The 13,672-nt window shown below is 59.5% G+C and overlaps 1 protein-coding gene across 1 annotated transcript in view; it reads left to right on the forward strand.

Annotated features, from left to right (window-relative positions):
• EPHA8 (EPH receptor A8) overlaps positions 1-13,672 on the forward strand; it is a gene marked incomplete at its 5' end in the record, with an annotated part of 28,739 nt that overhangs the window by 14,285 nt on the left and 782 nt on the right. Inside the window, 12 exons of the mRNA XM_024766740.1 lie at positions 105-260; positions 2,433-2,768; positions 7,161-7,285; positions 7,361-7,523; positions 8,831-8,924; positions 9,909-9,976; positions 10,801-10,965; positions 11,165-11,350; positions 11,633-11,694; positions 12,266-12,475; positions 13,239-13,388; positions 13,475-13,665. Of these exons, the coding sequence (XP_024622508.1) occupies positions 105-260; positions 2,433-2,768; positions 7,161-7,285; positions 7,361-7,523; positions 8,831-8,924; positions 9,909-9,976; positions 10,801-10,965; positions 11,165-11,350; positions 11,633-11,694; positions 12,266-12,475; positions 13,239-13,388; positions 13,475-13,665 (1,906 nt within the window). The remainder of the gene's footprint in view (positions 1-104; positions 261-2,432; positions 2,769-7,160; positions 7,286-7,360; positions 7,524-8,830; positions 8,925-9,908; positions 9,977-10,800; positions 10,966-11,164; positions 11,351-11,632; positions 11,695-12,265; positions 12,476-13,238; positions 13,389-13,474; positions 13,666-13,672) is intronic.

The raw sequence follows: 13,672 nt of genomic DNA on the forward strand, positions 1-13,672 counted from the left end.
TGTCCCTCAGGGGATCCCCCAGGAACCCCGGGGCCAGAGAGCTGCCCCTGAGGCCCATCAGGGTGGCCCGGCAGGCTCACCTGAAGCCTCCTTCTCTTCCACAGCCTGTGAGCTGGGCTTCTACAAGTCGGCCCCCGGGGACCAGCTCTGCGCCCGCTGCCCTCCCCACAGCCACTCTGCAGCCCCTGCCGCCCAGGCCTGCCGCTGCGACCTCAGCTACTTCCGTGCAGCCCTGGACCCACCATCTGCAGCCTGCACCCGTGAGTACCACCCCGTGGCCCCAGAACCCTCGAGACTAGGCTAGGACCCCGTGCTCGGCCCCTCAAGCTCCCAGGGAGCCAGGTCTCAGCGGGTGAGGCAGGGACAGGTGGCTCTCATGGGCCAGGGGCCAGTCCGGGGATGGGGGGTGACTCTGACCCCTCAACAATGGCCTTGACCTCTCTGGGCTCCCAGCTTCTTGTCATAGGTCACCTGCCATCTCTCCAATGGAAATCTTTCCATTCCTCCCTCGGTCTCTCCTCTCTGCTCCAAAGGGCAGGACAGAACTGGACTCATGCCCTTCCCAGCACCAGGTGGCTTTGGTCATCTTCTGACCCAAGGGTCATGCCAGTGTCCTGGGGGCTGGGGTGGGCAAGCTGGGGGACTGCCTGTGCGGCAAGGCGGGCATCAGAGGAGCCGCCCCCACCCCTGCCCCGCATCACTGCCATCCTTGAGAGACTCGGGGGAGCTGCTGAATTCGGGGAACTGCTTTGGGGGGGGTGTGCGTGATTGTGTGTATGGGGTGGGTGTGGCTGCTGTGTGCGCCGTGGGAGGCCTGCAGCGATTGGCTGTGTGTGTCCTTGTCGGTAGCAGTTCGGGCAGAAGGTGCACAGGGTGTGAGTGTTCAAGTGCTTGTGCCCGCGTGTGCAAAGTGTCCTTAGAGGGCTGCGTGCACACGTACCTGGAACGGACTCATGAGTCCCCGTGGAGCTTGAACGAGCCTGCTTTGTGAGCTCAGCATGGGCACACCTGGCCCTGCAAGGGAGGCGCGCGCCTGGAGAGGGTGAGGCAGCAGCGCGCATGCCCCATATCTGAGGGGGCTCCGAGGGACTCCGGCGCCGCGCCTGCAGGGCTGCGTGACTGCCTTGGCATTTCTGCTGATACAGCTCCTCCGTGGCCTCCCCTCCCCTGTCCCAAAGGGGCCTCTCACTCCCACCCCCGCTGGGGAGGAGCTGCAGCCAGTTCAGCCCACGCTGTTCACCAGCCTTGGGCTCTTGTGACGGGGTGAGGGGTACTTTACTCGGTGCTGATGGGTTTTGCCCCAGAATTTACCCCAACCTGATCTCCATCTCCCCCTCCCCCAACTTCCATCACCACCCTTCCCCAGACCCCCTGCACAGGGCAGGTAAGGGCCCAGGTGTATTCACATTGCTACACACACACACACACACACACACACACACACTACACACAGATACACACACCACACCACACACATGCGTGCACGAGTAAACCCTTCTTCCCTCCCTCCCGCCCTCCCTCCCCTGTTGTGCCCAGACCTGTGCCTTTGCCCCATGTGGGACCTGCTGGGGCAGAAAGGATTGCTGAGGGGCATGGTGACTGCTCTGGGCTCCTCAGGCCAGGTGAGCCCAGCTCTAGGTCACAAACATTTGCACTCAGCTGGCTGGACTCCAGTTTCTCTCCAAATCCACAATCCAGTGCCCTCCAGTTCTAGGAATCTTAAGATTGTAAAAGACTAGGCTTTTAGTATTCCACACCCTGCAGATTCTAAGGTTCTTTATGATTCTGAGATTCTACAATTCTATTTTCTTAAGATCTAAGATTCCCAGCTTGAGATTCTGAGAGTTGGAACTCCATCGACCCTCAGGCCCTCCTGGTTCAAATCCTTACGCCCAGGATCCTACCCCAACTCCCAGCCCCCAGCCCTGTCCCTCTCTCCAGTGTCCTTGTGCTGCCCAGACTGGGGCTCCCATCCTGGGCAGTGGGGAGGGGTCACTCGGCACATGGGGCTCTGCTTTTCTCCACCACAGTGTTCAGTGTCATTGACATTAAATCCAGCCAGGGGGTTAAGGAGTGGAGTGGGGGATGCAGATGACTGGGGCATCTCACACCCAGGGTAGCTGCTATGGGCAGACTCTGCCCAGCTCTGGACGAAAAGCTTGTGAAGCACAAACCCCAGGATCCGAGTGGTGCTACGTGGGGTGGGGGAAGGGTGGCTTCTGTGCCCAGACCCTGACTGTGCTCCCAATCTGATGGCAGAGACACTGCCTCTGCCCTCGGGGAGCTTCCAGAGGATGGGGTAGGTGTGCCCTTACCCTTAGGGAGCCCCAAGTATCATGGGGGAACCACAGCCCTTCCCTGACCTGATGGGGGAGACTAGACCGGCCCAAATACATGCCCTCCACGCCCACCTGTCATTCTCTGCTTTCTAGGCCCCCCCTCGGCACCAGTGAATCTGATCTCCAGCGTGAATGGGACTTCTGTGACCCTGGAGTGGGCCCCTCCACTGGACCGGGGCGGCCGCAGTGACATCACCTACAATGCCGTGTGCCGCCGCTGCCCCTGGGCCTTGGGCCACTGCGAGACGTGCGGGGGCAGCACCCGCTTCGTGCCCCAGCAGACCAGCCTGGTGCAGGCCAGCCTGCTGGTGGCCAACCTGCTGGCCCACATGAACTACTCCTTCTGGATCGAGGCCGTCAACGGTGTGTCCGACCTGAGCCCAGAGCCCCGCCGGGCTGCCGTCGTCAACATCACCACGAACCAGGCAGGTAGGCGGAGACGCCCGTCCCCAGCTCCCGGACCCTTCGTCCTCCCTGGCATCCGAGCACTGCGCAGACTCGCTGTGGCGTTTGGGCAAGTGCCTGCCTCTCTGGGCTCCGCCTTCCTCACCAGGACTCTGAGCTACAGGCTTTGCGGCCTTAGAAAAGTCAAACATGTTCTATGAGTGGAAGGAAACCAAAAAGCACAGAGGCAGGCTAGCATGACCATCCCAGGCCTGGGTTCTAGAATTTTCCCTCTCTGCCTCTGTCTCCTCCCTGTTGTGATAGGAGTAATCGTACCTGCTCTGTTACTGAGGCTTAAATGAAGGAACTGAAAATGCTTAGCCCGGTACCTGGCCCACAGTACGTGCTCAATAAATGTCATTAAAATATCAAATCACTCTGACTATCATTGTCCAGAACAGCTGCCACTGCTGCCCCTGGGATGGATTTGGTCAGACTGGTCTGGACGACAACCACTTACCTCTCTGTTTCTAGCCAGTTGTTGGACTGAAGTTAGCCCCTTTCTTTCCAAATTCTGGTGCGTCCTGCCTGTCGAGTGGCAGCCTGACCCGAGGGCCGCCTGTGGCAGCTTCCCTGTTAACAGCGCCCCTGGCACGTGCCCTGTGGCTCCCCACCCCCGTCTCCTCCCAACACCACGCAGGCCTGGCTCAGTGACTCCATTCCCACCGTGTCACAGAGGAGGAACTGAGGCCCGGAGCCAGCCAGGGTCACCACATAGAAGCGGCAGGTCAGGATTCAAACCCAGGTCTGCCTCACTCCCAAGTGAAATAGGCTTCCCAACCCTGAACCCAGGGCACCCCCTCCCTGACGCCAGGGCTTCATCCTCCCAAGAGACCCTCATTCCTCTGGGACCTGTGGAGCACCTGTGAGATGCCAAGCTCTCTGCTCAGTGCTAGCGACGCAATGAGGAGTAGGCCCTTGTGCGTGGTGCCAGGCCCCACGCCTGCCCACGTGTCTCTGGGGTGGCCGAGACAGGTGTCCGGCTGGTCAGGGGTGGAGGGCGGAGCAGAGAACCTACGGCACTCACACTGCTCCGTGTGTTCCATCATTAAAAAGAACAGCCTCGGGCTTCCCTGGTGGCGCAGTGGTTGAGAGTCCGCCTGCCGATGCAGGGGACGCGGGTTCGTGCCCCGGTCCGGGAAGATCCCACATGCCGCGGAGCGGCTGGGCCCGTGAGCCATGGCCACTGAGCCTGCACGTCCGGGGCCTGTGCTCTGCAGCGGGAGAGGCCACAACAGTGAGAGGCCCGCGTACCGCAAAAAAAAAAAAAAGAACAGCCTCCCGTGAGCCCGCACACCCTTCCAGCCACGAGACTCCTTCTCTTACATGGAAGCTTCCTTAAAGAGCTTTCTTGCTCACACATCTGCGTCCTCTCCTCTGTGGGCCTCTTCGGGCACCTCCAATCGGGCGCCTTTGCCCACCTATCCCGAGAAATTCAGTTTGCAGTGGGCACTCCATCCTCCCACCCCCCGCTCTTCTTTACTCCTTCTTGGAGTACTTTTCTCTTGCCTTCCATGCCCAGCCCACCCCCCACTTTCCATCCAGCTCTCCGGCCTGTCCTTCTCCATCTCCACCAGCCCCTTCTCTCTGCACAAATTCCCAAAAGCTGGAGGACCCCAGGCACATCCGGACCCTCCTCTCTTTCCTACTTACCCAGCTCCATCTTGCCAGAGTGACATTATCAGGGCCCACGGCTTTGAATTCCACCTTCGTGCTGATGCCCCCCAAGTGTGTCACCAGCACAGGCCTCTCCCCTGAGGTCCAGCTGCCCACTCCCATCTCCACTCGATGTGTTTCAGACACACAGCACCCCCAAACCAGCCCCTTCCCCAGGCCCCCATCTCAGGACGTGGCACCGCTGTTCGTGTGGTTACTTGAGCCCCAAACCCAGCCGTCATCCTTGGCTATCCCCCCATCGTGCCTCGTCCACCCACCAGCCAGTCCCACTGGGTCTCCCTTCAGCATGACCCCCTCCACACTCCGACCCCTCCACCCCGTACACACACATGCCATCGGTCCTAGTCAGCTCAGGCTGCCATAACACATACCATAGGCCGGGGCTTAAAGCACAGACGTTTACAGCTCATGGCTCTGGAGGCCGGAAGTCCAAGGTCAAGGTGCCGGCCAATTTGGTTCCTGGTGAGAACCCTCTTCCTGGCTTGCAGACGGCTGCCTTCTCGCTGTGTCCTCACATGGCAGAGAGAGAGAAGGAAAGAGAGAAAGAACTCTCTGGTGTCTCTTCTTAGAAAGCCATCAGTGCCCCCATCTAAACCTCATTATCTCCTTAAGGCTCCATCTCCAAATACTAACGTGTTGGGGGTTAAGGCTTCAGTAGACGAATTTTGGGAGGGGGGCACAATTCAGTCTATCTCATGTTGCCTGGACAACCCTGCACCATGATTCAGGGGACCCATCCGACCCTCCCCTGCCCACCTCCCCAGCCGCACCACATCCACTGTCACCAGGCTCTCTCCCTTCCAGCCACACTGGCCTCGGGTCCTCATCCTTGGACACACCAAGCCCTTCCCTGCCCTGGGCCTTGGCCTTACCTCTCGGTCGGAATGACGTGCTCCTCCCCATGACGTTCCCCTCGCTGCCTCCTTCAGTCCTCGGTTAGCTGTCCCCCCGCCTCTGGGAGGCCCACCCGGACCACCTCAGCTGAAATGGCCCCGTTCCCTCCTGGGCTCCTGCAGACGTAAGGTCCTCTCCATCACGGCACCCTCTTCATGTCTTCCATGCACCTAGCATACCTGTAATTATGCATTGATTTGTTTTCTTATTAACTCTGTCTCTCTTAACTAGACCATAAGCTCCTTGAGGGCTTTCTTGGGCACTGCAGTATCCCCAGGTCCTAGCCCACTGCCCAGCACGTGGGAGTCATTCAGGAAATTCTAGGGGGATGATGCAGTGGACACCTACAGCTCTGGGCTGGGGGCCTGGGGCAGACAGCAGCCCTGAGCAAATGCGGGAGGTCTGTCCTCAGAGACCACTTGCCCCTCCCCCTCCCCGTGCCTCCCCGTAGCCTCTTCTCTACAACCCCCTCCTCCCTGGAACCCTCTCTGGTGCTCCGCCCTGTTTCCATCCCACCTCTGAGCCCCAGTCTCCCTCTGTGTCTGCCCCACTCACACAGCACCTCTTGCCTTGCAAATTGTTTGGTTTTTAAGAGGCACCCATGTGTTCTAGCACTGGTGTCTGTCCCACACGTACAGTGGTCTTCTCTGAGCCTCACCTCCGCCTGGCAGCTGGTGCCCAGCAGCTTCACTTTCTGGGTGGAGAAACTGCCCAGAGGTAGTCATGGGCCCAGCCAACAAGAGACAGGCCAGGTTGTGAAGCCAGACCTGATTCCCAGGCTGGTGGGGTCTCCCCTGTACCACACCTTCCAACTTAACTGTGGAGTTGCTTCTTAATTTTTCATGTCAGCGTCATCCAGCAACATTTATTGGGCATCTACTATGTGCAATCCCTGCCTCGGGGAGCTCCCACGTGTGCCAGAGAGATGAGGTGCCCAGTTATGAGGCCAGAGCTGGCCACATGGGGCAGGTCGGGGGCACAGGAGGAGTAGGGCAGAGTCGGAACTCGGGTGAGCTGAGGGGAGGGCTGCAGCTGGAGGGGTCAGGGAGGACGGGGTTGCAACTCTGAGGGCAGTCCCTTCGGTTTGGCTGTGGCTGGGTCGACATCCGACCCTTCCCAACAGACTCACCTCAGGGGTGATTGCACTGAGCACAGGAGTCGGGGAGGGAATGGGTGGGGGACGGAATGAGCAAGGGGGCGAAAGGGTGACCTAGTGTGACTTCGAGAATACTTGAGCTCACATGGGCCTCAGGCTCAGCTCATGTCCCTCCAAACCCAGGCAGTGAGGGCATTGGTTCCCTTGATTCTTCCCCTCCCTTCTCCTTTTCTTCCTCCCTCCTCAGTGCTCCTGAGAGCATGCTCCACATCAGGCCCCGGGCGGGGGTGGGTGACACGGAGACAGAGACATCAGGTGATGGGGCCTCAGGGTCGACAAGTGCGGCTGCTTGATGGGGCTGGCGGGGGTCCAGCATGCTTCCAGTGGATGGGCTTGGCCAGAGAGGAGGAGGGGACAGTGGAAGTTGCGGGGTCAGGCCTCATCTGGGTCGAGCCAACCCCGGCATCCCAGTTGGGAGCCAGGCTGTGCCAACCCCAGATAACTGACCAGGGTGGCAGCCAATGATTTGCCAGGAGGAGCAGAGGGTACTGGCTCTCCTGGGGCGGTGGCAGGACAGTTAGCAAGGTGAGTGTGGCCCAAGCCAGCATCCCTGGGTGGGGCCTGAGGAAGGGGCAGACAGAGGCCCTTCCCCATCATCACCCATCCACCCATCTGACCTGACCGAGCTCCCTTCCCTCCCCCTGCCCCAGCCCCGTCCCAGGTGGTGGTGATCCGCCAGGAGCGGGCCGGGCAGACCAGCGTCTCGCTGCTGTGGCAGGAGCCAGAGCAGCCCAATGGCATCATCCTGGAGTACGAGATCAAGTACTACGAGAAGGTACCCACGGGGAAGGGAGAAAGAGGGAGGCCACCAGGCCAGGGACCCTTGGCTGACCACCCCTCCCACGGGCAGGACAAGGAGATGCAGAGCTACTCCACCCTCAAAGCTGTCACCACCAGGGCCACCGTCTCGGGCCTCAAGCCGGGCACCCGCTACGTGTTCCAGGTCCGAGCCCGCACCTCAGCTGGCTGCGGCCGCTTCAGCCAGGCCATGGAGGTGGAGACCGGGAAACCCCGTGAGTGCAGGGAGGGGGGAGGGCGAGGGAGCTGGGCCAGGCGCCAGGGCCAGGGCCAGGGTCATGGTGGTCAGAGGAGGGGAACGAGTGCATGCTGAGCTGGTGCGTGGGCCAAATCAGCATTTTGACAGGTGAAAAGACAGGCTCAGAGAAGGAAAGTTACACGCCCGAGGTGACAGAGCTCGTAACAGCCCATCAAATGCAGGCTTTCCCCGAGCATCAGCGTGACTTGCAGGCATCATGGTGCCCTTTGCTAGCAGGACTACCTTATAATCGTCCCAGAGACCCTCTAGTGAGTTGGCAATATCCACATCCCCATTTTACAGGTGAGGAAAATGAGGGTCAGAGCAGTAAAGCGATTTGCCCAAGGTTACCCAGCAGAGCAAGACTTGAACCTGGTCAGCTTGGGGACAAACTCTGTGCCCTTCCCCAGTATCATCCTGCCCTGCACCCCCCGCCTCCAGAACAGCGGTTCCCACAGTGTAGTCCAGGACCAGCAGCAGCTGCAGCCCCTGGGAGCTATCAGAAATGCTGATTCTCAGGCCCCACCCCAGACCTTTGGAAGCAGAAACCCTGGCGCTGGGGGCCCAGAAATTTTGGTTTGATCATACCTTCAGGGTGATTCTGAGGCACATTCAAGCTTGGGAACCCCCTGCCCCCATCTCCAGCCCGTTGGGGTCTTCTCCTATACTCAGCACCCTCCAGGGGGGCAGTGCTAAGACAGATGGTTCAAGGCTGAGTTGATGACCTTCCTCAACCTGGCACCCCCTTGGCACTTGTGTGTCTCAAGTGCTCTTAGGTCTGATACCATGATGAGACCGCCCAGGTAGGAATCCTGCCCGGCTCCATCCCATTTGCTGTGTGTCCTTGAGTAAGTTCCTTGAGTTCTCTGGGCCTCGGTTTTCTCATCTGACAACTAACGATAATACTGGCTTATCCCTGGAAGGGATGGGGGTTACTGACTGTGCAGCTCTCAGTATATTCAGCTTTGTCACTGTTACAGTAACGGGCAGGACAGGCATTTCTGGACTCATGCTACAGGTGAGAAAGCTAAGGCTCAGAGAAGTCTAGTGACTCTGCCCAGGTTACACAGTCCCAGGAAGTGGTGGCACCAGGTTGCAAAGCAGGATATTGAAGGGGAGACTTGTAGAGGGGAGGGTGGGGCAGAGGAGGGTGCGGCCTGCGCCCCAGCTCTGGGCTGGCTCACAGCCAAGGAGGCTGCCGCCGGGCCCCGAGAAGGCCACCAGACCTCTGGCCCTGAGGCCAGGGCTGAGTGGCTGGCCCCCCAGCCTGCTTTCCCCCCACAGGTCCCCGCTACGACACCCGGACCATCGTCTGGATCTGCCTGACACTCATCACTGGCCTGGTCCTGCTTCTTCTCCTGGTCATCTGCAAGAAGAGGTGGGTGGTCCTGGCCCCCGGCCACCCCACCCCCCTCCCCTGGAGCACTGTGTCTCCTGCCTGTCCCCAGCCCTGCTGAGCCAGTGATCCCCTGTGCCTGGGCTCACTGACAGATATACCTGTTCTTCCTTCCTCCTTCTTGGGACGCTTTTCTCTTGCCTTCCATGTCCGGCTCACCCTCCACTTTCCATCCACCTGTCTGGCCTGTCTTCCATCTCCTCCAGCCCCTTCTCTGCACAACTTCCTGAAAGCAGGAGGGCCCCAGGCTGGCCTGGGACCCTTTCCTCTTTCCTACTTACCCAGCTCCAGCTCTCCTAAGTAACCTTATCAGGGCCCACGGCTTTGAATTCTACCTTCACGCTGACATTCCCCAAGTGTGCCACCAGCACAGGCCTTCCTCCTGAGGTCCAGCTGCCCACTCCCATCTCCACTCGGATGTGTTTCAGACACACAGAACCCTTAAACCAGCCCACCAACTAAGTAGGTGTCAGAACTGGGACAGGACCCAGGTCTGTTAAAATTAAAGACCGTGCCCTTAGTTACTCTCCCCCTCCCACTCTGTTCCAGAGGGAGGTGGTGCAGGCTTAGGGTCCCACTCAGCGAGAATTGGAAAGATCGTCCATAGATGGAGAAACTGAGATCCAGGGAAGGGAAGGAGCTTGCCAAGGTCACACGGTGGCGTTGGCATCAGAAGCCTCATCTCCCAGCCCCTCTACCAGGGGTGCTTTCGTGTAAAATTGAGCTAATAATGCCATAGACTTTGCTGTGAGGGCCAAGTGGACCTGATTTTGTAAATTATATGGTGTTTATAAATGTCACAGTTCAGCTGGGTTGAGAGCCTGAGGTTGGGACTGCCCCCCTGCAGGGGCAGGGACTGGGGTGGCAGAAACTGACCTGAAAGGGGAAGGGGGGTAGAAGGGAGGAGTTTGGACGTGTCCCTGAATGGGGTCAGGCCTGAAACCAGGGACAGTCCACCCTCCACAGGCACTGCGGCTACAGCAAGGCCTTCCAGCACTCGGACGAGGAGAAGATGCAGTATCAGAACGGGCAGGGTGAGTGCAGGGCCCAGGGATCTGAATGCAAAAGCGGAGGTCACAGTAGGACCCAGTGCTGGTCTGGGGGTGGCGCAGGTGGGAAGGGGAAAGGCGCCCACAGAAAAAACTAGAGCCCCAGAGAGAGACAGCAGGCTGTCACAGAGACCTGAAACCCCAGAGGTGCAGTGCTGTGCAACTTGCCTGGGTTTGAAGAGGATGCTACAGACCCTCTCTCTCCCCAGGGAAATGCACAGATATTGGCATTCATGCACAATTTCACATACACCTTTGGGGGGTCATATACTCTTGGATAAGAACCCTACTACAAAGAACTTTTTCAGGACCCTGCAGAAACCTCAGAAAACAGGGCAAATATAGGGATGCCTACCTCAATGCCCCACTTCTTTGCCCACGGCAGAATCAATCATGGTACTGATTCCCATGGAGCCTGAATGTGGTCTCAGAATCCTTCTTAACACAGTCTTCTAGAGACCCGCTTTCCATCAGTCTGAGTTGGCACTGTGATGTGACCTTTTTTGGTCACATTCCTACCCTAGGACAATTGAGAAAGGTCTTAAGGACCCTAAAAGTAACCCCAGAAAAATGACAGACAGGCTCACAACTCACGAGAAATCCCAAAGTCCCCTAGAGAGCTCAGATCTACTCCACAGAGACCATGCTTACACTTGGCAAGCACTTATTGGGCACCTGTTTGCCACCACATCCTGGGATTCCCGGAGACACTTCTCACCCCACCACCAGTCCCGTCCCAGGCCCAGGGAATGCTGGGAGAGAATGTCCTCATGGAGCCCACCGATGGCCCTTCTCTCCTGGCCCCTCAGCGCCTCCACCCGTCTTCCTGCCCCTGCACCACCCTCCGGGGAAGATCCCAGAGCCCCAGTTCTATGCAGAACCCCACACCTACGAGGAGCCGGGCCGGGTGGGCCGCGGTTTCACCCGCGAGATCGAGGCCTCTAGAATCCACATTGAGAAGATCATTGGCTCCGGTGAGCTTCAGGGATTGTGAGTGTGGGGACATCACAGGGGGTGCCCAGGGGAGGGACACCCAGTGCAGAGGGACGGGGGAACCAAGATGCCCGGCATGGCCAGACACTCGGGTGTGTGTGGCTGGGAGAGTGCAGAGTCTGGGGTGAGGGGAGGAAGGTCCCACCGCCCACCCCCTGCCTGCCCCACCTGGGTTCACAGGAGAGTCCGGGGAAGTCTGCTACGGGCATCTGCAGGTGCCGGGACAGCGGGACATGCCCGTGGCCATCAAGGCCCTCAAAGCCGGCTACACGGAGAGACAGCGGCGGGACTTTCTGAGTGAGGCATCCATCATGGGTCAGTTTGACCACCCCAATATCATCCGCCTTGAAGGTGTCGTCACCCGTGGTAGGTGCCAGGCGACAGCAGCCTCACCCTGCAGGGCCCCTCCTGCTGCGGTCAGGGCTCTAGGTGCATCCCCAGACCACCCTGCCTTGCCCCATCCCCCTGGCTCAGGTCCCCAGATGACTTGGCATGGAAGGGGGCCCAGAGCCTGGAACCCCAGTGGAAACCCTACGTTCCCTGGGGCCCTGGGTGCTGGCCCAGCTCCTGGCAGCTCATAGCGGGGACGGGGGGGCATGTTCCTGATCCCCCCACCAAGAGCCACCTCCTCCCCGGCGCCCTCCCCAGGCCAGCTGGCAATGATCGTGACCGAGTACATGGAGAACGGCTCTCTGGACACCTTCCTAAGGGTGCGTGCCCCGCCGCTCCTTTCACCTGGGCCAGGGGAGGGACGTTCAGTCTGAGTGGTGGGAGATAATGTGAGACCTCCAGATACCCCCTCCTCCCCAGAGCTTGGACCTAACAGACCTGGGGAAGGGCGAGCCAGGTGTGGGGAGGGGTCTTAAGGGTCAGCGCATCAAACTGCCTTTCAGCACCCCCATCACGTGGAAGTCCCTCTGCTGCACGGATCCTGCTGCCCTGTCCTGCACACAGGCTAAGAGGGGTGCCTCCGTGGGGACCCAGGGCCCCAGTCAGCTGGGAGGCATGGCGGGTGGTGGTGGAAATCCCTAGATGCCCAGCCCTCGCCGTGCCGTTTATCTGCTGGGTGCTCTTAGGCACAGGGCGAAACCTCTCTGGGCCTCCATTTCTCCTCTGCAAAGTGGATGACCAGTCACTGCCACTCTACCTACCTCTCAGGGTTGCTCTGAGTGTAAATGAGACGTGAGAACAAACCTTAAACAGCAATATGCTTCCTAAGCAGTGAGGCACTTTGTAAACTGCAAAGAGCCTTCCTGAAGCCCAAGCCACGTCCCCCTGCAGACTCACGATGGGCAGTTCACCATCATGCAGCTGGTGGGCATGCTCAGAGGAGTGGGCGCCGGCATGCGCTACCTCTCGGACCTGGGCTATGTCCACCGCGACCTGGCTGCCCGCAACGTCCTGGTCGATGGCAACCTGGTCTGCAAGGTGTCTGACTTCGGGCTCTCGCGGGTGCTGGAGGATGACCCCGACGCCGCCTACACCACCACAGTGCGTAGCCCGCACCCCCTTTCCAGCAGGCCCTGGGATGGAGCCCCCCACGTGTCGTTAGGGAAGTTGGATGTTTCAGGGTTGCCTTCAACCTGGGGCGAGTCCTACCTCTTCTGTGCACCTCAGTTTGTACCAAAGCTTTCCCACCTCTGCTCCGTCACTAACTGGCTTGCGGAGATACCAGGGCCGGTCCCCCCATCACTCACTCACTAGGATTTCTGGGGAGAGTTGGCATCTCTCTGAATCGCCTCCACTCCACGTCTGTCTCTAACGTTTGACTAAAAACCAGCATTTTCAAAATGTGTTCTGGGGGGATTTGGGCTTCTCTAGCAGTGCTTTAAGGGGCTGCCTTAAGGGTGGAGGGCCTCCACCCCTGCCTCTGTCAGGACCTTCCCTTAGGATCTCGCCCACTGAGCCTCCAAATAAGGTTTCACTTAGAGAAAGGATTTTGTGACCAAAAACAACCCTCCAGGGGAGCTGGAAAATTACTAGACCACGTTCTCTGAGCTTCGTCACATGTTCAGACATCAACCTGTTGACTGATACTTACTGAGCATCTCCTGGGTGCCAGGCCCTCCACCCACTGTCTTTTGTTCAGTCTCCACACCAGCTCCATGTGCAGGTCTCCCCCATCAGAACAGGTGCTCTTGGAAGGTGGAGGCCATGTCTCTCCAGCCAGCCTTCGAGTTCCCAGCCCAGACCCCTGCCTTCAGCTCCCTGATGAGCTGGGGAGAAGCTCTCAACACTCGTGTGTCCGTCGCAGGGAGGGAAGATCCCGATCCGCTGGACGGCCCCCGAGGCCATCGCCTTCCGGACCTTCTCCTCGGCCAGCGACGTGTGGAGTTTTGGGGTGGTCATGTGGGAGGTGCTTGCCTACGGGGAGCGGCCCTACTGGAACATGACCAACCGGGACGTGAGTGCCGGAGCCTGGCTGGGCAGAGGTGGCCGGGGCCTCGGAGGGAAGGGCCGCTCCAGCCCATCGCCATGTTCCCCCCACAGGTCATCAGCTCCGTGGAGGAGGGGTACCGCCTGCCCGCGCCCATGGGCTGCCCCCGCGCCCTGCACCAGCTCATGCTTGACTGCTGGCACAAGGACCGGGCCCAGCGGCCTCGCTTCTCCCAGATCGTCAGCGTCCTGGACACGCTGATCCGCAGCCCTGAGAGTCTCAGGGCCACGGCCACTGTCAACAGGTGCCTG

This window comes from Neophocaena asiaeorientalis, unplaced genomic scaffold (assembly GCF_003031525.2).
Source record: "Neophocaena asiaeorientalis asiaeorientalis breed wild unplaced genomic scaffold, Neophocaena_asiaeorientalis_V1.1 scaffold79, whole genome shotgun sequence".
Classification (NCBI taxonomy): domain Eukaryota; kingdom Metazoa; phylum Chordata; class Mammalia; order Artiodactyla; family Phocoenidae; genus Neophocaena; species Neophocaena asiaeorientalis.